Genomic DNA, 25,706 nt, shown 5'->3' on the forward strand with positions numbered 1-25,706 from the left:
CATCAAAACAGTCAATGATTTCATGTTCCGCCTTATCATTATTCATTATATTGTGCTTACCTCTGGTGGGAGATAATACTACTGTGTCCCTCCTTGTCTGAAACTGCTTACAGCTGATCTCTGCAGTTCACATCATGTGTGCAGTCAAATCTTGCCATGTCTGCCTCTGCCACTGTTGCCACAAAGCTGCCACTGCTGCATACTGTGGGAGTACCATTTTTCATCATTGTAAATAATTCTATACTCATTACAAAGCTCTAAAGTGACCTAAAAATTTATCTGATCTAATTACTGTAATGTAACTATTGACCTTGATAAATTGATTGAACTCACAAAATACAGCTTTAGTAATAAGAAGCAAAGTGAATGATGTAAATGTATTGATTATCTGGCTCAGGAAGAAGTGGAGACAGACAGAACATAGACCTGAACTGCAAACTCATTCAGACTGCTTTTTTTTTGTCTTGAACTGGAACTGAAGTTGAACCATTATTTTGAAGTCTCGGCTGTATTTGATCTAGAACTGAATGTTTCCAGCTTGCCTCCTGTGAAGTGTCTCTAGCTACTGCTCTTGAATCCTGTCATCCTCCCATGCCAGCCTGCATGGCCTGTGCTGTGTGTGGCAGCTGCATGACAGCACTGTTGCAGTCTTTTCCCCTGCACTACTTGGGATGTCATCCTGCACTGCTCTCAATTGCTTTGGAGATCCACGTGTGGATCTGTGCAGGATAGACCTCACCCATGCCCAGAGCAGCAGTGTGCTGTGCTTCACACTGCTGCTGAAAAGGCTGCAGAGGGAAGGAGATGGGAATGCAGTCCAGACTCACACTAAGAGCCTGCTTCTATCTTTTAACCCATAAGTCTTATGTAAACAGTTAGGTGGTTCAGTACAAGCAAGCTTGAGGTGGTTCATAATTTTCCAAACTGGTTAACAAATATTTACTGATCTCCAGCCAAGTTAAAGTGCAGTCATGCTTTCAAATTGGTGATTCTGTCCCTTCCCTGACCAGTGAAGTAAAATTAAATGCTTTTTTCAGTATTACCGTAATAAGCGCTGAGGCTTTATGATTTCTGAAACCTGGTTGTGATAACCATTGCCATGGCAATTAGATTATCTCAGTGCACAAGGTGAGAGAGTGCTGGCTCTATGGCCATCCTGATTTTCCTGGGGCTTTGCCAGCATGGTTGCTAAAGTTCACCCAGTGGATTACAGGCACTGGGTCCTCCCTTCTCAGAGCGTCAGGTATATTTTCATGCAATTACCTATGTTTTACAACACAGAAGTATAAATACATCAGTAGAGAGAGAGTTTCTCAATGGGCAGAAAATGGAATGTGCAGAATGCATACTGATATGCATCTGTCTCTCCAGAGTTAGTTTTTACTTAACTTTTGAACTTATATAAAATTCAATTCATTTATCTTGATTGAAGGTTGCTTGTGCTTTCTTTGTGTTTCCAGTCAGATGTGCTGCAGCTTTTCTTAGTTTTTCTGAACCTTCCAGGAAGACCATTGGCCATCAAGGGTCTCATGATCCATTACCAGCTGCCCTGAGGAGTCGCAGGCACACGCTGTGCTGTGCCACACTGCTTGTCCCTCAGAGCTGTGCAGTGCTGGACAGATTCCTTGGCATGGGGTAACCTCAGCTGGCCAGTCACGATGGGAGAGCGCACAGGTGGCATTTTCTAGGTACCGGTAGTGACACCATGGCACATACTTGTCTTTATCTTGAGGTGAAGCAATATAGTGTCATTTAAATATCCACTTGAAAATCCCATGAAAAGTCTGAAGACCTCAGTATGGATGAGCCTCTCTCCCAGTGGGAATCTTGGGCAATGTGCCATGCCCTGATCATAGGCCTGTCTGCCACTGCTGCCCTCAGGATTCCAATGTCAGAAGGAAATAAAGGTCTTGTAGCCTGCTGCTGTCTTTTCTGTTACATTAATGAAATAGTTACCTTTCTTGAGAGTATTTGTCATTCTTGGTGTACAATAGGAAACAGAACCTCCTGGTTCAAAACCATAGTCCACCCTATATTTGTGAATGTAGTAATAAATTATGTAGAGAAAATTCTGTTCTTGAATAGATGCCCTTCCAGTTAGGCTGCCATTAATGGTGTGCATCATTAAGCCTTACTCAGTGTAATATTGTGCTGTGTAGGAAGGAATCCCAGGCTGAGTCTATTTTTGACCTCTAATGGTTGATTTACAATGAGTTATAGTAGGAGAATTCAAATAATTGGTTATTATTGCTGAGCTGGACTACTCTCAGGCAGTTTTAAAAATAAAATTAGCAATTTGAAGAGTATAATTGAAGTTCCTTAAGAGAGCCCTGCTTGACCTTTCAGCAAATGCACTGGATTTCCTGAACCAACACTCACGGGCAGGGCAATGGCACAGGGCAATGCCAACCAGAATGGTCCTGCAGCTTTATGGGGCTATTGACCTCTCCTTGCTGATTCTACTTCTTGTGAGGCTCATCATGGTGCCTTGCAGTGCTCAGGATCTTTAAGTGCCTTTTTAGGGGAAACAATGGAAAACTAAATTGCCAGTTCAGGAGGATCCTGCAGGAAACAGAAATTTGTATGAAAAAGACAAATGAGGTGCAGATGTGATCAGCTGTTTCTAGTATCAGCCGTGTTTTGCTTGCAGAAGTGTGTCTGGGCTCTGCAATATCTTTTCTGTTCCTCACAGAAGTTCGGTCTTCTGAAACTGGCAAAGAATGGGATCCAAATTTCTCTGTCCTTTTCCAGAACTTCCCCAGGGTCAGTTTTGCCTGCACCCAGCCCTGAGTGTGTGCTGGCATGTAGTTTCATACAGAAATGATGAGCTCAGCTGGGATGCAGGAGTGTCTCCAAAAGAGTTTCCAGGAAGCGTACAAACCCTTATCAGTAATGTCTGTATGTGACTCTGCTGTGCATCTAATACTAATTAAACATTTGACAGGTGTATTTTGGTTTTGTTTTGCAGGAAGAAATCATTCCTGTTTTCAGCTCTGTATGCTGCCTTTATATTTGGTGGTCGGCACCTAATGAACAAACGAGCAAAATTTGAGCTGAGGAAGCCGCTAGTGCTCTGGTCTTTGAGCCTCGCTGTCTTCAGGTAGGCACTTCTTCATTCCACCTGCCTTTGACATGAGGCCCTGAGGACATGTGGGGTTCTTCACATACAGCAGCACTGCTAGTGCAACAGCAGGCTCACACAGAAATGACATTTCTTTGGTTCTGCTGAAATGATCCCCTTTGACTTACCAGATCATAAAGCATTTGAAGAGGGGAGAAATCAATAACCCTCATGAAGAACAAAGGTGAAAATAAAAGAGGACATGAGAAAAAGTGCTTATTGCAATATATTTACCCTGCAAGCTACAAATGGAAATAAACACATTAGATGCTAGTCTTGTTCTCACTTACTAGTAGTATTATGTTTATGTGGTGTGTGTCTATATGGAATATTTAGTCAAGGCTCTGTACAGTGAGGTAAAACAAAAAAGTCACTGCATTGATGACAGCTAAATTAGACTGCTGTAACTGATATCAGAAACCGACTCTTGGCTATGTGTTGACTCCATATTTAGTATGGGGATTGTCATGTTCAGATTGTTGGTAGTTGTTGAAGTCAGAAGTAAAATTGACCAACCTGAACTCCACTTTGTATACTTAATATGCTAATTTTTAATGAGGCTGAAGATGAATGAATAAACAAATGCTTATAAAAATGGCCCTTACAAACATGAATTTTGGTACAAATTACTAGTAATAGTAAACAGATGACCTGAGACCTTCCTTCATTTCAGGGACTATTGGGGACTATAAGTTAGAGCTCAATGAACAACATATAGACAATCCACAAACTGTTATCAAACACTGCTATTTGTATGTTTCTAATGTCAATATAATAATTACTGATTATATTACTTCAGAACCACGTAACACACGTTTGCTTACTAAGCAAGTGTGAATGGTGCTTTACTTTTCACAGGATGGGATTATTTTTTGCTGAGAGACTCTACAGAGTGAAATAAAGCAGGAATGGGGAAGTTTGGCTATTTTCATGGCTCTTCCTTTTGTTCTCCAAAATTGTATCACCTTGACACTTTCCAAAACTCTGGCAGGGGAAAATAAAATGTATTTCTAATATCTAGGATATGCTAACAAAAGAGCTTTATTTTGGCTTGGTTTTAATAGTTCAACACATCAAAGAATATTTCAGAGCAGACAAAACTTCTAGTGGTCTGAATAACTTTGAGAGCAAATTCTAACACTGTGGAAACTTGTAATTTTCATTTGATTGCACTTGGTGCTGTATTTCTTGCTGTGTGTCTAACATCGTTTTGCTTGAAGGTCCTGGAAGCAATTGTCATTATTTGTTCCAGAAATGGCTGAATCTCAGCAGCTGATGAATTGCTTCTTAGATGGCATTTTGTTTTTGGATCAGTTTGTAAAGTTGTTTGTAGCCAGCAGGATCCCACTTCTGACAGCATTTTCTTAATTTTCTTAATGGGGACACTAGGAACTAGCCGGCTTACACAAAGCATTTGCAGTTTAATTCTCAATCTGAGGTGGGAAGCATGATTTTAACACTTTCCTTTGCATAGGATGTCTAGGACGAATTTAAAAATCAAATTATTTTGAGATATGGCTGGCATTCACAGTGTAGGGTTTTAAAGCAGTTTCACTAGCTAATTTCCTCCCAAAATCACAAGTGATCAATGCACTGATCAATGAATAGCATGAATTTACACTGCTTTAGATGGACTTTGAAATCAACAGAGTCATTACTTGTTAGTTGAAGTTTCCCATCATAATCATATGAAATAGCTAACTCATGGCTAGCATGAGCTCTGAGTGATGCTGGGTGGTATAAAAATGTGGACTTCATGTTTTGAAGCTACAAGCTGCCAGGATGAATCTGCCACAGAGGCCACCTCAGGGCAGGCACTGGAGAAGAGCTCTCCTGGTGCAGAGAATTCTATGAGAAGCATTGGCCAGAAGGGTGCAGCTAAGAGAGGGATCCACAGCTCCTCCAGCAACTCAAATAGCACCATTCAGAGACAAGGGTTCCCCAAGCAGTGCAGAAATCACCCTTTCTTCTGCAGGTTAGAAAAAGAGACAGCAAGGTGGAGGGGGTGTGTGGAATGTGTGGCCTGCACAGAAGCACTGTATGTTTAACCTGCTGGATTTGCCATGGACATCAGTTGATTATGAAAACTGTATGGCTATGCTTTGCTCTTCTGAGGTGCTTAGTGGTGTGCTGAAGAGTGAAATAGGGAAGGGGAAAACCAACCCCAAATGTTTGTAGTAAGACACCTTTGTAGCTTCCATAGCAACATGCAATCCCATACAAAATCCCTTGACTTCTTGCCTGGAAGACAGGAGAAGTGCAAAGAATTCATTAAAAGTGAGACAAAGACTTAAAGAAGTGTTCATTGGAACATCCATTACCTGGTGCTTCAGCACTAGTGTCCTTTCTGGGGCCATCAGCCACAGCCTTACTGACTGTCTCAGCAAGCAGCACTTGAAATGCTGTGAACTTGCCGAGTAACTTAGATTTGTTTTTTTTTTTCTGGCTCCTGTGATAACTAGATGTTGCATTTATGTATGCTTGGTCTGGAAAGCATTCTGGCTTGCTCCAAAAGTCAATTCAGGTACATTTAGAGGACTGTAGACTTACTATGGATCCAGGAAAATGCTCCTTAAATTTTAAGAGACTTCCTCTTTGGCTTTCTGAGATGCTGAAATGCTCTGACTTTTACAATACCTTGCAGAAATTCTAAGTAATATATTTGTCTGCTGTGAGTGGTTGTACTGAGGAAGAAAAAGCTGCCTGAAGAGCCCTCAGTATTCTGCCTCAAGGTCAATATGAGGCTTTTTTCTGGACTCCTTGTTTATCTCACTTTTAGCACTCCTACCATTTTACCTGCTTCAAATACCCTCAGAAATAGTAACACTTAGCAGAGGCTGAAAAGATGTGTTTTGAGCTTTAAAAGAAAAAGAAATTGCCTGCCAGGCAATCACATGGTCCTTATTCAGAATGTATCCTGTATGCCCTCGCACTTGCCAAGATCATTTAAATGTGGTAGCTGCTACAGTAGGAAACTTGCCACGCTTATAAATAAACAAAACAATTACACCACCCTGCTGAGCTTGCTGAGCATTCAGGAGCCTGGTCAAGAGTGTATTTTGTGTCAACACTGGCAGCCAGCAGGATTTCCGAGAAAAAAAGGAGCTTTATTACCCTTTGAAAGCAATGACTGGTTTTGAACATTTTGTCTCTGAAAACTTCAGTAGGAGCAATGACAATAAATCCTGCTTTTGACTTGGAAACCACTGTGGAAACATCATCTCCTGAAATCTTTTGCTGAGAAATCAGTTTGAGATACAGGGGTTACTGGGCTGGTTTGTTTTTTTGGTTCCTAGCAGGTTTGTTGACTTGTTTCAGTCACTGAATATTTGTTCTGTTTTGGTTTGGTTTGGTTTTTTCCTACATTTTAATTAAGTGTGTTTACCCAGCCTGGTTTTATACTGAGGTCGTGGGGGAGCAGTCCTGTGTTGCTCTGTGTTAACAGGAACCTGGTGTTCAGAAATTAAGAAAGAGAAATTAATTTCAGAAATTAAGAAAGAGAAAGGTCTTTCTTCGGTCCCGTAAGAGCCCAAGGAAACCATTGCTGTTTCACCTACACAATCAAAGTGACAGTCAGTACTGTATTTCTGAATATTTCTTGGAGTTAAAAATCTGCAAAACGCATCAAACCTGAATTGCTAGTTTTATATTCATGACACTTTGAACATAAAGGCGGGGCCATTCATTGAATGTTTTACTTGGAGTCTATCAAAAGTGATGTGTTGGCATTCGTAGAAGTCAGCAAAGCTGAGGCCAGGACTCACAGAGGGATATGAAGTCATTAATTCAGGTTTTCATTACATCTCAGATGGATTTTTGTAATTCCTGTTATAGGCCACAGAGTCTGTGTATGGGTACCTTTTCTTTCAAGGAGCTTAAACATGTTTGATCACCTTGTCTTCACAGAGGACAGCAGCATGGCACCATTTTCCTGTGCATCATTAAGGGGCTGACAGCAGAAGTTTCAGGGTCAAGGCTCTAACTAATAATAGTAAAAGGTTGTCTTCCCAAGGGAACACTGTCACATCATTGCAGGAAGCAAAGAAGCTAAAACATCTAACGTGGTGCAATCATTTGTAGGCAGAGGCTAAGCTTGACCATGGCTGGTGGCTGCAGTAAGCAGAGGAATAGCTCTTCATCTAGCCAAGCCACACCACTACCATGCTCATATCATCCCCTGAGATCACGTAGATTCTAATCCAAACCCAGCTATGCTTTGTAGCAGTGGTGGAAATGAGTAGATGTCAGTGCAGGATTTCCAAATGCCTTTCTTCCTGGTAAACACTTTCTCTAAGCAGTAGAAATGGTATCAGTTGTAGCTAAAAGATTGCAGGCTGCTTGCCACAGAGCTAACTAGGGCCTCAAAGAAAAACTAATTCCCACAACAGGTCTTATATTTGAAAGACAAACCCAAAAAGTCTCACTAAAGGAAGGTGACTGACTTTGCCTGTACGGAGCTGGTGGTGACTGGTTTGCTACTGGAAGCACAGCAGCACGTGTAGAGGGGTTTGCACCCACAGAGGGCTCCTGACACAGTAATCCAAGACATGCCTTAATGTGAAGGGCTCAATTCTGAGCTGAAGTAAATGGAAAAGGCAAAACATATGTTTAAATAAAAGATTTTGATTGCTTGGATTTGTGACTCTGAAATACATTCTAGTTATCATGCATGTAAGTAGGAAAATCGATGAAAAATGATTGAGATTTATGTCCCATCATAAGAACAGCTATTCACTGATGCTTGCCATGGAGATTTAAACACAACTTAATTTCATAGGTTGCTGAGCAACCTATCAAAATCTTGAAATACTCTGAAATTTTATAAGGTCCTGACAGTACATTAAAGAGAAAATTAATTACCGAAAAGAGGGATATTTGCCAAATAACATTAAAATTAATAACCAGCATTTAAAGTGACTTAATAATCTTCTCACTTATAAATGTAAAAGGAAATTAATTCAAAATGAAACATTTCCTATGTTTGTAAAGTATTAATGAATATTCTTAGGACATTTCTCAGAACTCAAATCTGTAAAAGGCTTAATATACACCTACCTAACAGTTTATTTCCATAGGACCACGTTCATCTTTACATGCTTACCTGATTTTATTACATAACAGATAAAGAAACATCTTTTTAATTACTATTTTGGAGATGAAGTTGAATGTTAGGTGAGCAGTAGAAATTCAGAATGATTGGAGAAAATACAACAATCCATTGGATGAGATTTAACAGTTTAAGAAGAAAAGTTTCTTTTCCATGAGTTACTGTAATTCCCGTAGGAAAATACAAAGTGTTGTATAGAGTGAATTCATACAGTACAAAAGAAATGCTAGCTGTCATTAAAAAAATTTTGTAGAGGTGATAAAAATATACAGACAAAGAACAATAAAGTACTGTCAAGATGTATCTCCAATATCTACCTTATTTATTCTAGCTATCCTTATTCCCAGATTTGTAACTGCTGCCATGTGGCAATATGCTGTACCCATCTTTTAAAATCTCTTTGTTCACCCTTTGTTCACCCCTTTGCTCACTTTCCTGTTACTCCTGTGGACTCCTGTGTCCATCAAAGTAATTTTGAATGTAAGCTGATTTTACTGCTTTTACCTACTCAGACCTAATTAAAAGTAAACTAAGGAGTCACTGTGAGACCTGGCTGATTCTACTTTACAGGAGATATGGGTAGGACTGTCTAAAAATTATTATAAAAGTCTCTTTTCTCAATGCTAAGCTGGGCCTTCTTTCTTTAAAACATTTTCTCTGACTTAGCTTGCTTGTCTTTATTGCTGGAAAATGAACATCTTAGCAAAGTGAATTCAGTACATCATTTGAAAAGCTGTTGTTGTGCTCATTTTGCCCCTGTTCCTCCCCTCTCTCACAATCAATGAGTGTGTTGACACTCAGTGTGTCACCCTGAGTTCCACCTTTCTTGTGAGCTCACCATGTCCCAGCCCACAGGATCCCTCACAGGTCACCACCAGCCAGCATCAATAAAACCCAAAGCAAAGCCCCTGAGAGTGCAGCTTTGCCTCTCAATTTTATACAGGAATCAGACTGAAGTGTCCATTGGGGGGAATAAAGAACATCTGTCTGGTGGTTTAAGCAGGGAACTGTACTAGAGAGAAAGTATATAATTAATTTAAAAGGAATCAGTCAAACCTCCCTTCTCTGCCCATATGGCAGCACTTCTGTGTTTTACTCAGCCTCAACACCTGGTTCATGAGCACAGTAAAAGGACATCCTCCATGCAGAAATCTGTCTCTTTGTGCCTGTACCACTGTGCCAGCAACCGGTATTAAATTTATGGATCTAAGCAGCTAATTACAGTTGTATTCTAAGTTCTAACTTCTTTAAGCCTCCTTTATTCTGTCAAATGGTAGTGTTTCCCTGTAACTTAGATTTTTCTTACTTTGTTATCTGCCAGTTTTACAGCTTTACTGGTGGCTGGCTCCATTAGTTGGCTTGATTCTTTGCTAAATCTTCTACTTTATTACTGTTTGGCTTTATTTGCATAGGATAATTTCAAACTCCTGAATATATACTTTTCAGTGCTATACATGACAGTTACTCTGCCGCCTTGATACTTTTGATCCTGTTAGTATCTTTAATTTATCCAGCAGAACTAGATAATGCCTCTTTTTTGGATTATAATTTAAATCACCTGCAATTCATTCTATACCTACTAAGATTGCCTTGAGATGATGTTTGATGCTGAGAATAATTTCACTAACAGCACAGGAACAGGTACAAATGCCCCTGACACATTCATTAAGGATTGCTTAAGAGGCACACAGTGCTTATGTATCCTCATGGGCTACTTTACAAATCATCAGATGGATTCCTTAATTCCTATGAGATTTTGCACCAAATACAACGCTTAAATTGAAAATTGATTTTTTTTCCTTTTTAGTAGTTGAGCCACCGTCCAAACTTGTTGAAATAAATATCTAAGAACTAGGAAATTCTTCTTGAAAGAAAAACATCTCATTGAGAATGCAGCTTTCACAGGGTGCCAGGGAATTTCAGCTGCAACAGTGCCCAGTTATTATTTAGTGATAGTATTGCTTGAGAAGTAACAGCTTCCATCAGATATTGTTCCTGCAAGTTCCTACCCTCCAGGTACCAGGTCACCAGGAAGCAATGTCCCCAGGTAGCAGCACACTGAAGAGGGTAAAACCAGGTCATAGGTAATTATTATTGTTTGGCTTGTAACTGACTCTTTGAAAATCAGAGGAGATACAGGGATGTGTAGGTAGAGCCAGAAAATTATTTTTCATTCTCTGTGAGAAAACAGTTAGCAATTTTCAGCAGTGTATGAGTACAAGAGTGTCCCTCTGGTGTTCTCGGGTGATGATTGAGTGCAGCTGCCCTTCAGCCTGACCATTGCTCCCAGCTTATCTCTACCAAAACCCAGTGGGCCTTGCATAGCTGCCAAGTGCTCTGGGTAAGGCTCTCCTTGCAAGCATAACACTTTCCACTGTCACCAGTTATCTTCTCCTCTGTTGCACAGACTACTGGTAAGGATCGAGACCCAGCTGGTTTTTTTTTTACTACTGTGCTTTTTAAGCAGTGAAAGTTCTTCCACCAGTTCACAAAGCTTCACATATTGATTTTTTTTTTTTTTTTGTGCTATCCTCTCAGGATTGTCTGAATATAGCTATTCCCAAAAATAAGGAAGGCAGATCTGGAAATCAAACTATATTTATTCAGGCTTCCTGAGGATACACTGCAAGGCAGCACCTATGGTAGATTGATTTTTATCCACGCATACTAATAAGCCTTATGACTACTAGTTGCAGCAATTGGCAGAATTGAGAATTGTTGTGTTTGCCACTTTAGCAAGGGAGAGTCAGATGGATTTTCCTCTGCTGTGGTGTTAATGTGATTAAAATCTCCAGATGACAATGTCCATTGATTGGGAGCCTTGCAGAGATGTCAATGTTTGGGTATACTTAATGAGGTCCCTGGGGAGGGAAAGAAATAAGTTAGGTCTGGCTTTCCTTCCAGGTTTGTCAATAAAAAGGACAAAGAAGTGGTTTGGGGAGCCAGGTGAGTTGTGACTAAGAAATCTGCTGACAAGAGGGAAGGGCTGAAGGGAGTGGTCCCACACTGAGGGATTTATTGCCAAGAAGAAGAAAAAGGCTGATGCAAGATGCACAGTATCTGCCCTTACTTGGAAACCACAGAGCAAACCATCACTTTAATAGGCCTCATTACCTCCCCCAAAATTTATCACATGGGATCCTAACACCACCCAAACATGCATGCATATGCTTATGGTCCAAAATCTGCAAAAATCGTATATTATTTCTTGGAGCCATGTAAAATATTTGCACAATTTCTAAATCAGTCTGTGCTGGCCTGACTTCAGGTTTTGATCCCAACCAAAAACTCAAATAATTTGCATTGAAAAGCTTTCTAGAAAGGCATCTGGATCAGTGCAGTAGACTGGTCTGAAAAGCAAGGTTTGTGTGCGTGGTTCAGTGGCAGGGGTCTGTTTTAGAAATGGGAGGGTAACTTACTTTGGGATTTTGATAGGACTGAGCCCAAACCTCAAAGTATGTGTGAGTTTATGCAACAAGAATTTTTCTGCCAAAAAGACTGATGATAACTGCAAAGATCAGCACAAGTTGTGCTCACACACATGAGCCAGAGAACCTCATTATAAAACACTTCCAGTACTGCTAACCAGCAGGTTTCAGGATAAGTAAGCACCCTACTGAAAAAAAGTGTTATTCCTCATCTTCATCTATTCCAACGTGGTTTTTTTTCTTTTTTTTTTTCTTTTAACTTTACTTTGGCTTGGACCTCATACTGAATGATCCTCCTTCACTTTCAAGTCCAGTGAAGGAGGACTGTGTGTGTGAGCTGCAAGGTGAATTGACACCTGTCAATTTGTTCTCTTTCCCAGTTAGGAAATGGTCAGAGCGAGAGGCTGAGGAGCAGGTAGGAAGCAAAACATCAGGAAGAAGGTTTTACTGTTGGGGCTTGTTAAATTCTTGGTGTTCTCATGTCCTTGCATTTGTGTATGTTTTGGAGGGACCCATTTCTGTTAATCAGAGCAGTGGATTGTAGAGTTTGTAATAAGCATAATGGTATGTAATGCAGCATTGGTACGGTTCCTGCTGCTTTGTCTACTGTAGCCCCTGTATTTCCAGGCTTTTGAGTCTGTCCTGGGATTTTCTGTCCCCGTGTAAGGGAGTGTATTTGAAACAAGATCAGGCAGAGATGCCAAACACTGTCTTAAATTCCTCTTCAGTGGCTTCCTAGAGCAGAGTATCTGCTCAGAGCACAGTGCCACATTTTGAATTCTCTAGTGCCAAGGCTGGCTGGAAAGGTTCCTGCCTTTCCCAGTCTTCGTTTTCCCTACTATGAATGAGAGCAATGAAATTGTGTCGTTAAGAAGTGGAGGAGAGACTGTTTTGGCTGTGTCATTCAGCAGTCCAGGTAAATGGCATGGCCATGGAGCCAGCCAGAGCAGCACAGTGGGGTGGGCAGCAAGGCACTGGAGGCAGCACCTGCTTGTGGGATGGGTGGAGGGGTGGGATAGCTCCAGCTGGAGAGGGTTGGAGCTCACTGTGGGGTACATGGGTGCAGGAGCTTAGAGCAGAGAGGAGCTGCAGAGAATGCCCATTGCCAGTAATCACATTCACCTCCCCAAAGAAAGCAAATATTTACAAACAGTGCATTCTCTCTCCTCTCTCAGCTGGAGAGGTAAAATTGCAAGGGAACAAGGGCATTAGTCATTACAAGCTTTCAGGCAGTTTAGGAAGTAAAAGACATTTTCTAGTGTGAAAATTGTGCTCTTAATTACAGTAGTTTAGTAATTTTATAGATACCTTGCAGTCTTTCAGACATATTGAAGACAATGAATTCTGTCTTCTTTTTAATGAATGAGATTAATATAAGTGCTCTTAAGTGAATGTTATGTTTCAAAAAAGTGCTTTCTAAGGTGTTCAGTTACCATAAGAAAAAAGTGTATCATGGAACCAAGGTGCTTATTCCATAATTTTTTTCTTCCAGCCTGCTGTAAGAGAATAAATAATGGTCCCAAATAATTTTATCTATAGGCTAGGCCTTGGAGGACACAGGTATGAGGGAGCTATTCCTGCGCTTTCAGTTATCAGCTGCAATTGAATTGTAGTAACTGAGCACATGGTTGGCAAAACACATTTAACAAGGGATAGAATATAATGGCAAAAGCCTTCTTTGTTTTTACAGTTTTACACTAAAATTGCTAGATATAGAATGAACATGTACATAGTTGCCATAGTTCATTGGCACCAGAGAAAACTTGGTAACATTTTTTCACACCTATGTCTGAAATTATTTTTCTTAAAGGAAAATGTGAGAAAATTATAGCCAGTGTGATTTTTTTCCCAGTGAAATGTGAACAATTATAGAGCAGAAAGGAGTTCTGCTTAGGTGCTCAGTAATGTTATAATAGTTCTAAATCCCAAATATACGAAAAGAAGCATTGCACTCCTCTGAAAGATTGACTTTGAAATAATCAGATGTTTTCATTCTACAGTGAAAGTTTGGGGTTGTGGTTTTGTCCACAGTTGACTTACTGGTTGTGTCTTCAGGCTTTTCCTTCATACACTTAGCTGGATAGAAGCCTTTTAAAAATGGATTTCCCACATGCTCCACTGCTGCTGAATAGGATTAAAACTCAATTTTTGCAGTTTTATCAATTGAAGTCATAAGTAAAGGAGAACAGGGGTTTTTAAGAATATTGGCATTGAATTTTCCACCTCACTTATGTATCTGCTCATGTCTCAAGGAGTTAAGCGTCCCATCAGGAATTCTGATCCATACCTGATTTTATTCTGGAGTTCACTGGTGCAAAACAACTACAATAGTTAAAACTACTGCATAACTTCTGTGAGGGAGAAAATCCAAGTAACAGTTAAGGTAAACTGCTGCAGTCTGGTCCTCTGCAAACTCAGGAGGTGTGACAGTGGGGAGGAGGTAGAAGCATGGATGCTCTTGAAACTCACTTCATAGGTTCCCATTCTCTGTCACTTCTATCCAGCTGTCTCAGGCCAAATCTACCCTGGTGTTTGCCTAACATATTTTCTTAAGGAGAAACAGAGGGAAAGCAAGGGTCTGATTGCATCTGTGGAAGGCACATCTGGTGTTCAGGCTAGGTCAGAACGTTTTTGGCTGTTGGTGTTTCTAGGACAGCACAACTTTGTAAATTTGCACTGTACGTCTCTGCACATCACTCTGTATTTTTAGATCTTGAAAAATGTGCTGCCAAAATATCAAATATATAAGCAATGAAGTGTTGTTAAGAGGTCAACCAATAGCTTTTATATCTATAAACCATTTATCTTGAAAAATATAGGTGTACCTTAGGTAATTAGGATGAAGGACTTTGGACTTGAAGGTTTAGAGACCAGCTTCAAAAAGTGAAGAAAATCTGCAGTAAGTCAAAGGACTCTGAGGAAAATTCTTCCTACTGGAGTGTGTTTACTGTTATTTCAACTACAGTGTTTTCACTAATACAGAGATAGGTCAGACCTCTTTCTGCTTACACAAAACAGACTCCATGGGTAGGGCACTGAACCACAACTCACAGATTCACAGAATAACCTGAGTTGGGAGGGACCCACAAGGATTATCAAGTCTAACTCTTAAATACAGGGATTGAACACAGCCTTGATCTCATGAAGTTGCACATCATTTTTATCCCAACTCAGACACAGATTTTAGACAGGAGAATTAAATTTCATTTTGCCTCACCTCTCTCTGTGAAATGGGTTTTATGCTTAATCACCTTATAATGCTATCACATGAGTAAAGGACATAAAGTTCTGTGAGGAAGTCATATATACAGTGTTAAGGGCCACAACAGAAGTCTGAAGGAAGTTGCCTGAATAGACCCCAGCTTATAAACACCTTTGTACCTGGCATTTCTTCACACAGGATCATCTGACCTAAATCTGTCGCTGCCTGAGTATTAATTAGGGTGGTAACTCTGGGACAGCCCAGGCTGGAGGTGGTAGGTCTTGGCTGTTGGAAACCAGAGAAGACCAGCATTTTGGAATGGCAGAGGAAGGTCTGCTCAGTGGGGAGAATGGAGATGTTCTTTTCATCTAAAGTGTGTTCAGTGAGGAGACAGAACCTTCTGGGGAGGTACCGGGATCAATCCTAGGAGGTGAAACTGAGAAGTGCTTTACAAATGTCTTAAAACAGCAGTCTTTCTGCAGGAACAGGTCTCCCTCTTCATCACTAACTTTGGCATTGCATGAAAGCACATTGGAAATGTTGAAAGATGATGAAACAATAGACTAATTACATTAATAGTCTTCACCATTTCTTGCTAAATAACAGTTGGCCTGAGTTCATCAGCTGTGATTTGAACAAGTGTCTCTCTAGGATTTCAGGGTAACTCACTGTTAAAAAGTCCCGTCTCTTAAATGCTTATGAAACACCTCAAAATATTACATTTAGAATTAAGTGTGACCAAATCCATACTCAGTACCATTCTTTTTCAAATTTTTGTGAATACCATATCTCTGTGTATCCTTCACTGTCCAAGAGACTGATTAATTTGATTTGGAAAGTTCAACACTCTCCCACAAACCTAGCAAAATATTTTTAATAACTAGACACTAACTTACAAAGCTGGTTCTTCTAGACAGTTATTAATACAAATGAATATTTCATATAGTTTGCCTTTGTGTCACATTGACCATTTGGGACGTTGGGTGCCAGATCCTTTTCCAGGCTGCTTTTCCGTGAGTTTTGAGGACTCATTATTTTGCAGTGACTTAACAACAGATCCCATTAACTCTGTGAAATCAAACTAAAAGCCATTAATTCCATGTAGGTCACTACATGGAACTGCAGTCAAATGGTAGCTTTCAGTCATTGGTGACAATTCATTTGTGCATAATGATCAGCTTTTCACCGTACTATACAAATATGATTTTGCAATCAAAGATAAGTCTAAAGAAACCATAAAGTTTCTTCACCAATTTAAATACAGGAAGATCCAGGACTTTTGGTAATTCATGGAATTTATGTAACTTAAATTTTATTGAATATCATCCAGACAAACTAATACAGAAGTCACATCTGAAATAACATTTAGGTGGTCTGACAACCTTTTCATGACACTATATAATAAGATTTTTGTAGGCAGAATTGAATCCTTATCACTTTAAGAAGATTTGTTCCATCTGGAAAATCCAACTTTTTTTTTTTTTTTAATACTGCGCCATCACATATTGCACATTGCCCAGTGAAGTTGGTGCTGCTCCTCCCTTCCCCCTGCAGAGCTGGCCAGATGTGGATGAATATGTCCATCAGTGGAAAAAACTCACACACAACAAGACTTAAGAGCTGATTCATTTAAAAAAAATTAAAAATTGGAAGAAATGCTGCAATGAAGTCTAATCAATTCATAAACACTTAAGAGCAATCTGGATATCAGAAATCAGATCAAAACAATTTCAGATTCTGCTAGGTTGTGCTGCTCCTTTGTCATGTTCCTGCACACATCAGCCCCCCAGAAAGTGGGGCCCACAGGACCCACATTACCCAAATTCTCTCTCAGTGATACCCTGTAAACCTTTGCCCATGGGCACCAAAGTTTAAGGAAACTTAATTAGCTGGGGAATGTATTTCTCACTTATCCTTTGCTTCAGTACACTGGAAGGTTGGTGTATAACCAGGTTTGCAGAACTGCAAAACAAACCTACCTCTCATGTTGAAAAATCGTTTTGTTACAAACTCTTTTTTAGGAATGAGTTAAAAAGCACAGCAAGGGAACAACTTAATAATGTGAGGTGTTTTTTGATATGAAGATGCACCCACCTTGATACATGATGCTTTGTATACCAGGAGTTCTTGAGTTTCTTTACTATTTTGACAACTGTCCTGCTGGGGAGTTCAGCAGTGTTTGATGAACCTGCATTTCTTTTCAAGAAAATTAGTTCTGAGAGTTGTTTCTTATACATGCTTCTTCCCTGCATTTTCCCAGTATCATTTCATAGTTTGCATGTTTTCTGTTGCTTGGCTAAGCACAGAAATACTCTGCTATCAGATACTTTTACAGATACTGCTGTCTCTAGCTGTGCTCTTAGGACTGCCTTGCTGCTTGGAACTGACAGCCTGAGGGGTCACTGTGCTTCCCCACGCTCCTGTGCTGACTCAGCTTTAGCTGTGCAACTCCTGCCTCTTTCCTGAGCACTGTGGGATTTAAATCAGAAGGGCACAGAAAGGCCTTTTATTATGTTACTAGATAACTCTTCAGCAGCAGAAGGGAAGCTTGGAATGACTGCCACAGTACTGCTGCTGCATAACAGGAAGGTGAAGATGGTTTAATTTGTCATGAAGGTGTAGGAAGCTCCACATCCTTCACCTGTTGTCCTTTAGACATTTCAGAGTGCTCCCTTTGTAAATAAAAATTAAATAGTCAACAAGTAACTAAAAAACTGCTTCCCCTCTTTTCTTGCTGTTATGGTGCAAACAGGCTGCAGTGAGTGTGGTTATCTCAGATCCTTTCCAGGACCCCTGTCTGCTCAATGTGGATTTCACAAAGAAGAATGTAGTGCTTTTTGCCATAGCCTTGTGCTTCCAGGGCACAGACTTATCTGCCAAAACTCCTGTGAGTCACCATGTGAGCAGGTCGGGGCAGAATTAATATGTTTTCTCTTTTCCAGCTGAGCCTCAGGCTGGGAGCTGGAGCTGGACCTGTGGTGGCTCTGTCTGGGTGGCCAGCTGGCTCATTGCTGGGCTGGCCCAGCACACCCACAGCACTCTGTAGTCCATCTCAGAGACTGGTTGAACCAGCTGGGCACTGCAAATACAGGTTGCATGGTTTGTTTGGTTGGGTTTTTTCAAACCAGAGCAGAGACTTTCCACTCTGTGATTATACTTTAGGACATGTTGCTATATTCCGTGCTGCACTTCTGAATTTGTTCTTATCTGGAAGTTGCATTCCCTGCTCAGTTCTACAGTGTTGATCCTGGACTGGGGTGTCCAGAGGTGTCAGGAGCCAAGTGTGGGGATGGGTCTCCTTAGAAAGCAGCAAAAATGGGCAGTGACCTCCACTGTGAGGAGGAGCTGAGCCTGCTAGAATGCCAGCTGAGGTTGGACTGAAAGCTTGAGGTACCTGCTACTCGCTTGAGCTTTTGACAAATACTTCACTCCCTACTGGCAGGTAGGATGGAGACAGCAGAAAGCAGCAATATGCTTCAGACAATAATATCTGCATTGTCTTCCCATCAGCCAGCTCTCCCCCTTAATTCTGTGCCTAACCCAAGCATGGGATATGTTTTGAGGCCCTCTGGGTATTGGATTTCTGTGGCCAGGTTTTGGTAGCAGGAGGACCATTTGTCATCCCCCTCCTCACCTTGCTGCTGGGGAAGAGGAGGTAGAGAATTTAGGAGTAAAGTTAAACCTAGGAAGAAGAGAAGATGGGGTATGTTTTTAAGATTTAGCTTTTATTTCTCATTATGCTACTCTAATTTTATTGGTAATAAAGTCATTTCACCAAGTTGACTCTGTTTTGACCTTGATGGTAACTGATGAGTGATCTCTCTGTGCCTTTATCCCAGCCCAAGGAGCCTTGTGATGTATTTTCTCTCCTGTCTACTTGTGGAGAGTGCTAATAGAGCAGCTTTCATGGGTATACAGCCAGGGTGAACCCACCAACCCCAGTTTGAAAACAAGTTTGAGAGGGAAAAATACTACTTTGTATTTTACTCATGGATATGTTTTGATCATAGTATGGACAGTAAAATATCAATTGGGCATTTTTTAGCTTACCAGAGGAGTCACTGCCTGAAGGGAGGAAAATGTAGGACATTTTGAGTCTGAATAGATAAGAACGCTGCATTAGATGGTGTAGTTTGTTTCTGATCAGTCTCTCGAGTTGCAAAAGACTATAATTGTATGGTCATTCACTGCTACCTTATTTTGAAAATCCCTGCAGATGATTCCCACCAGATAGACTGCTTTGGTAAGCAGTTCATTTCAATACCTCACAAAAGCTACAGCAGAGAGCAGGGCGAGGACAGAATGAAGCAGAAGTGATTTACTGAGTAAGCAATGTCATCACTCTGCTGCACATCACGTCTTTGCAAGAGAGAAATTTGTTGGTTGATTTTACCTTACAGAACAAACAAGATTAAGTGGCAGAGGCACAAAAGGCAGCCTCAGTTCTCTGGCTCCAAGACACATTTGCAGGCATGCATTAGATCATTTTCAGTCTTGGGTGGTACATACTTGTTGGCAAGGTAGTGTTTTCGCATGCAGCACTTCCCATAGACACCTGATCATGGTGTCTATTTAGGTAATTGAATCAGTTATTTGGCGTTTACTATCCTTCTTTGGCATAAAGGCTTCCATGGTGAATTATGTGAAAATGTAACTTGATTTCTACTGATAAAAACAGATCAGTCTGAGTCACACAGTGTAGAACTGTAACTGTGGTCACTTCTAGAGTCATAGAAGTAGAGGAAGCCACCATCCTTTGGAATTGTGGAAAAGTGTGTGAGTGTGAATCAGTGTGTGTGTGAGCTCCAAGGAGAGCTCTGCAGTAGTTGCTAAATGGAAATACAGGCAGAATCAATGTCATCTCAGAGTCAGCAAAAGGACACTGTAATCCCCACCAGGCACAGACTCTGTGGCTCTGTTATCGGTCTAGATTAGATCCCTGGGTGTCCATACCCAATCACAGTTAGATCATTGTTTGCCTGTTGCTTGAGCAAGTGTTCTTCTCATTTGCATTTGTATTCATGGCACAGAATTCTCTTTCGTTTTAAAACTTTAGTAGCAAACATTTTTTTAGAAAACCAATATGGCTTCCTTATAGAGAAAGACTTATTGTTTGCACCTATTTGATTTCATTTAAAATTTTTATTTAAAATTTTCATTTCTCCCCCCATTTTAATGTCAGCACTGAGATACTTGCTAATGGGAGTATCATTAGGTATTCTGCCTGATCTTCCTCCACCCAGTTTTGCAACCATCCAAAACATAGGAGCAGGCAGCAGCATGCCCTGGCTAGCCTGAGGAGTTCACTGCCTCAGGAAGTGATCAGATCACATCTCTGTCAGGATCTCCTGTCTTGGGAATGAGAAATGCAGTTCCTGAGAAAAAAAAAAAAAAAAAAAGGAGGGGAGCATCTTTTAAACACCAAGGAGAAGACACAGAATGAGTTGTACCTCATTTCAAAACCCCTCCTGCAGGTTTTGGCACTCTCTGCTGTGTTAAAATGACCGATGAAAGATTTGAGAAAAGTGTGCTGAGAGAGCATTTCTGGGAGAAAGCAGTCCTACATGGAGAGGATGTATTATGAGCTGTGTAGATGCTGAGAGCACTGCACTGTCTCCTCTGCATGCAGGGGTGGGTGAGCAGGAGAGGCTGCAGTGACTCTCTTGCCTGAGCCTGGGAATATGTGCGTTGCTTTGGGCAATGCTAATGGGAAACACAGACTCAGCTGAACTTCTTCAGCACACCTGAAAACCACAGCAGGGTGGTTTTTTACTTGCACATAGCACAAGAGGACTCATCTGGCAGTAGAGCCAGTGAGCAAATACCACTTTGCAAATAGCAGATAATAATAGTAGCTTCATAAGTGCTCACAGTCGTCTTGTGAAGTGAAATTTCAGGCATCAGAAGTAATGGTGCAGGAGCCAGGATGCAGCTCTTCTCCATGGGTATGACCTGGCTGTAGAGCCCTATTTGTGATGCCACTGACAGCCCAAAGAGCAGCAGGCACTGTGGCACTCCACTGGCCTGCAGATAGTGTGCAGTGGACAGCTGCATTGTTCCTTAGCAGCAGGCAGATTTGACACTGCAGATTTGGAAATTTAAATACTATGTGCCTATTATGTGTAAGTTAGGTAGCAGCTTTTATGTGCAATAGGCTTACTAGCACCATCTAGTCTGACCATTACCATAAAAGCTGCCATCAAACTCAGCTCTTCAGACTGCCTTGATGATTTTAAAACATTTTTTACAGAATACTGACTTCACAAGACAAGGACAAGTAACAGAAAATCTATAACTTCAGAGGGACTGTTCCTTCTTTCACACACTTTGCATAAATCGTGGCTTGTATTACCCACGTGTGTTTATTACAGTGGTTTTAGGTGGCTTGTTTTGCCCGCTGCCATGTAATAGTCATGAAAGACAAAGAGGCAGTGTAGGAAGCAGGTTAGATCATGGTCAGAAAGTTAGAGGAGAGGTAAGATGGAGCTGGCTAGAGGAATGAGGACTTATGATGTAGGCATAAAGTAAGATATACTCAACCTCAAAATAGATTGTGTCTGTCTTTGCTTGATTTCTTTTTGAAAGCTCCTTCTTTGACCCAGTATTCGTCACAACTCATGTGGGGCCACCAAGCTACAGTGGTAGATAATGGGCAGGCATGTTCTTGCAATAAAACAATGAGACAAAACTCCTTCTGCAGAGCTCCTTGCTGGTGAGACAAAAGCCTTTGTTTCTGATATGAGCTGGATGTCAGGCTATCCCCTCTGTATTTGCACTAATTAATAATGTTACAGATCTCAAAGTTTCTCATTTAAGCACACTGCTACCTTGCATCTCACTTAGATGAGGTGAAGGTGAATCTGGTGTTTCCAGCTTGATTTAACTACTTGTTTCCTCTGTAATGACTTGTTAAGGGATGAAGTCAAGCATGTGCACCAAAACATTGGCTCGGACTGAGATTCCTCATCAAAATCTGTGTGCCCTACCTCGGTATGGCTGTGCTCAGAGCTTCTGTGGATATAACAAATACAGGGAGAAATGAGAGAAAACTGAAGAAATCAAAAAAGTGAATTGTTCCTAATTATGTTGCTAGTACAACATTTTATCAACTCATTTCTTGTAGTTTCCCAGCCATCAGCATTGAAACTCTGCATGTTGTTTTGAGCTGAAATAGATGTTTCCCTGTTCCTGAAAACTGAAGCATCATTCCTGTGGTAATGAAATAAAAAACACTGATGTTACCATTCCAGACTTCACCAGAGGATGTGGCTGCAGTCCAGTTTACAGGTCTGACTTCACAGTAACTTCCTAGAAGCCAGCAGAGTTTCTCCAACTATCAAGCTGTCTCAAGCTTATTATTTCGGCACAGTTATGGCCTTTTCCTCATAATGATTTGAAGTGATAGCATGTAGATTTAAAATGTCCACTGACCTTTCCTAATTTTCTCTTTTTGTTTTAAAGTATATTCGGTGCTGTTCGAACTGGTGCTTATATGCTGTACATTTTGATGACCAAAGGCCTGAAACAGTCAGTGTGTGACCAGAGTTTTTACATTGGACCTGTCAGCAAATTCTGGGCATATGCATTTGTGCTAAGCAAAGCACCTGAACTAGGTGAGTACCCTCTCTCTCTTTCTCTCATATGCATTTGTGTCTTTTTAAAGAAATGTCCATGCAGGAAGCACAAGAAGGGTCTCATTGCTGTCAAAATACCATTTAAGTCTCAGAAAAACTGAGTAAGCATAACCAACCCCAAACTGCATGTTTTATCTCTAGAGGTCAATTCCAGCTTGGCTGAAGTTAGATCAATGTGAAGCTAAATAAGACCTTTCTCAGCCCAGGAATAGACTGCAGTGATTATACACAGCAGGGCAGTCAAGAAGTAAAAGCAATCTGGTCCATACCTCTTCCTGAACTACTTGTAGGCAAATTGGAGTGGCATAATCAGCAGTCACACACCCCGTGGCTACAGAAGTGGGAGGTGGGCTATAGCAGCTGTGTCAGCAAGTAGCTTTGAGTCAGGCTCTGCCTCCATTCTGCAGCTTTCATTTTTTCATACACATCTAAGCATACAATTATGAACAGTAAGGTGTTTCCTCCCTAGACTATGACAGCTGTGGCTGTCTGTTTCCTCCAAGTAGAAACCAATTTCCTATAATATCCCTAGCTTTTCCAGTTCTGATTTTTATAAACTCATATCTCTCCAGGATACTTACGGATGTACATGTGAAAGCCAACTTGAAAGTCAGTTTTTGTGTGTTCTTGTGTTTTGTGGCTTGTTAGTGCAAGAAAGTGTTGTTTTAATGGAAAGGAGCAGCCCTCCAGTGTTCATTTCAGAGGTTGCCCTTATTAAACCCCAAAGGACTGCAGCTGTCACTGTGTTCAGGTGTGCAGCAAAAATAAGACTTTACTTTTAGCAGGTAATTTGATTCAGCAAATTAAATGACAGCAATTCATCAGCATTAAAACTAGGATGAAACAGACACCAGTTGTCCTCCTATGTCAGAATCCCTTGGTTTTCTGCTGCTTAAATTGTCACGAACCCAAAGAAATTTAGTCGTTAAAAATGGGGAACATCAGATAGAACTGCACAGCAACAATAAATTGAACATAAGAATAATTATTAAAATATAAGTCAACATCTTGCAGTTAATGAAGTGAACAGCAGTGTTATGGTCTGTTATAGAGACCTTGTGAAGACAGTGCTGTTTTGCTGACATCCATGACTAATATTCATGACTTTGATTTCCTAGGATACTTATACATCAAACTAAGTCCCCAGGTTCAAATCTCAGGGATCCTTTTGGAAACCCTGTTTGTGTAATAGTGGAAAACAAGTCGCATACATATATGTCCATATATCTAATTGAGATGCTCATTGCAATCATGAGAAGCAGATGGAAGAACAAAAGCAAGAAAGAGGAATAATATTTACTTTTCTACAGTAGTAAGAAGGGTTTGCAGAAAAGGGAAGTGTGTTTCAATGTAACCCAAATTTCTTTCTGGAAGCATCTCTTTCAGTATGGTAGGTTGCATATGCAACAGCTTTTTTGTGTAATACCTCAAAAGGCTCTACTGATTTTAAATAGGTTCAGTTTGCACATAGACATTTGAATCAGAGGACACTGTGCTGTTCCCTCTAGATGTTCTGTTGTCTGTCAGGCTGCATTTCTCTTGCAGTCACAGTATATAATGGGCAGCCTCGTGGTTAGAGATGATACACGTACTTTCACCTACCTCACCCCAGACTTTTGTGGATAATATTTGCAGCAAAGGGCTACCAAGTAAACCTATGGAGTTTTCAGACAGAGTTATCCATACAGGAAAATGTGGATGCATTGCTTTGATAAAGATTGCATAGAAATTAGGAGCCAAACTGGCACTCAGATGGGCTGTCAGGTCTAGAGGTGAGATGAATTTCATGCTCTAAAATAGTGTGTACTCCAGCAAGAGCAAAGAGAGGAGAGCACTGTGTTAATTATGGAATTGTTTGATATGCTTCTCATTTCCTCCCCTCTTCTTTTTTTTGTGTTTTGTTTTTATCACAGGTGATACAATATTCATTATTCTTAGGAAGCAGAAGCTCATCTTCTTGCACTGGTACCATCACATTACTGTGTTACTGTACTCTTGGTACTCCTACAAGGACATGGTGGCCGGCGGTGGCTGGTTCATGACCATGAACTACGGGGTGCACGCCGTCATGTACTCCTACTATGCCTTGCGGGCTGCTGGCTTCAGGGTCTCACGCAAGTTTGCCATGTTCATCACCCTGTCGCAGATCACTCAGATGTTGATCGGTTGCGTGATCAATTACCTGGTCTTCTCCTGGATGCAGCAGGGCCAGTGCCATTCCCACGTGCAGAACATCATCTGGTCCTCCCTCATGTACCTCAGCTACTTTGTTCTCTTCTGCCATTTTTTCTTTGAGGCCTATATCGGCAAAACCAGAAAAGAAAGAAAGGTTGACTAGTGAGAGAAACGAGAAGCCATAGCTCAGGGTCATCAAGAAAAACAAAATTATAAGAAAAAAAAAAAGGCACAAGGAAACACATATATGTATGGTGCAGCTAAAACTTGGCAGCTTAGGGAAAGTTAGCATGGTTTAACCCAGTAAGTTTATGATCCTATCATGGTGAGGACTCACTGAATTCTACTCTATCTCAAAGGACTGCTAATGAAAGACAACTTCCTTCTTGTACCTCTCTGCTCTAGAAAAGAAGGAGAAAGGAAGAGAAAAATCAAGAAAAAAGAGAAGAGAAATTGAATAATGTTAAGGGGGGAGGAAATAAGTGCATTAAATAAGCAGTGTGTTTCCCCAAGGTGGAGGAGAGACTTTTATTAAAAAAAAGAAAAAAGGTTTCTAAATCCTTTATAATAATTCCTCTGCCTTAAAGGAAAAAATAAGCAGAGGTGACCAAAAAAATCTGTCTATAATAACAACAAGATTGCAGAATTAAAATCTTTTCCATAGAAGGTTGATACCTTTAGCCAAAATGAAGCCCAAAAAGATGTTTCCTGCAGGGAAACTGGCTGAGCTCCACACTGTGGTTATGTATGGAAAAGACACAAGATTGATTTCTCTGCTATGTACTCTGCCAGGAGAACAGATCTAGGACATAGAGTGACCTCCCTCAGAAGGCAGAAAGGAGCAGTACTTTTACAAGAGTTTAATGTGAAAAGATGCACTGTTGCAATACATATCTCAGAGAGTGCATTTTCCAAATGCATATTTCAGTTAAAGGCAAGGAATTTCTGAAGCAGGATAAGTCATAGAGGGTTAAATCAATCAATATTTGCTAAATCACCAGGGGCTAATAGTGGAGGGATGTTCAGGAAAGAGAGGGAG

The 25,706-nt window shown here is 40.7% G+C and overlaps 1 protein-coding gene across 1 annotated transcript in view; it reads left to right on the top strand.

Moving 5' to 3' along the window:
- Window positions 1-25,129, top strand: part of ELOVL6 (ELOVL fatty acid elongase 6) — a 71,171-nt gene extending 46,042 nt beyond the window's left edge. The window contains exons 2-4 of the mRNA XM_079306383.1: window positions 2,969-3,100; window positions 22,320-22,471; window positions 24,406-25,129. Of these exons, the coding sequence (XP_079162509.1) occupies window positions 2,969-3,100; window positions 22,320-22,471; window positions 24,406-24,830 (709 nt within the window). The 3' untranslated portion in view covers window positions 24,831-25,129. The remainder of the gene's footprint in view (window positions 1-2,968; window positions 3,101-22,319; window positions 22,472-24,405) is intronic.
- Window positions 25,130-25,706: the final 577 nt, after the last annotated feature.

The sequence above is a fragment of the Erithacus rubecula genome (assembly GCF_903797595.1).
Source record: "Erithacus rubecula genome assembly, chromosome: 5".
In the NCBI taxonomy this organism is placed as follows: domain Eukaryota; kingdom Metazoa; phylum Chordata; class Aves; order Passeriformes; family Muscicapidae; genus Erithacus; species Erithacus rubecula.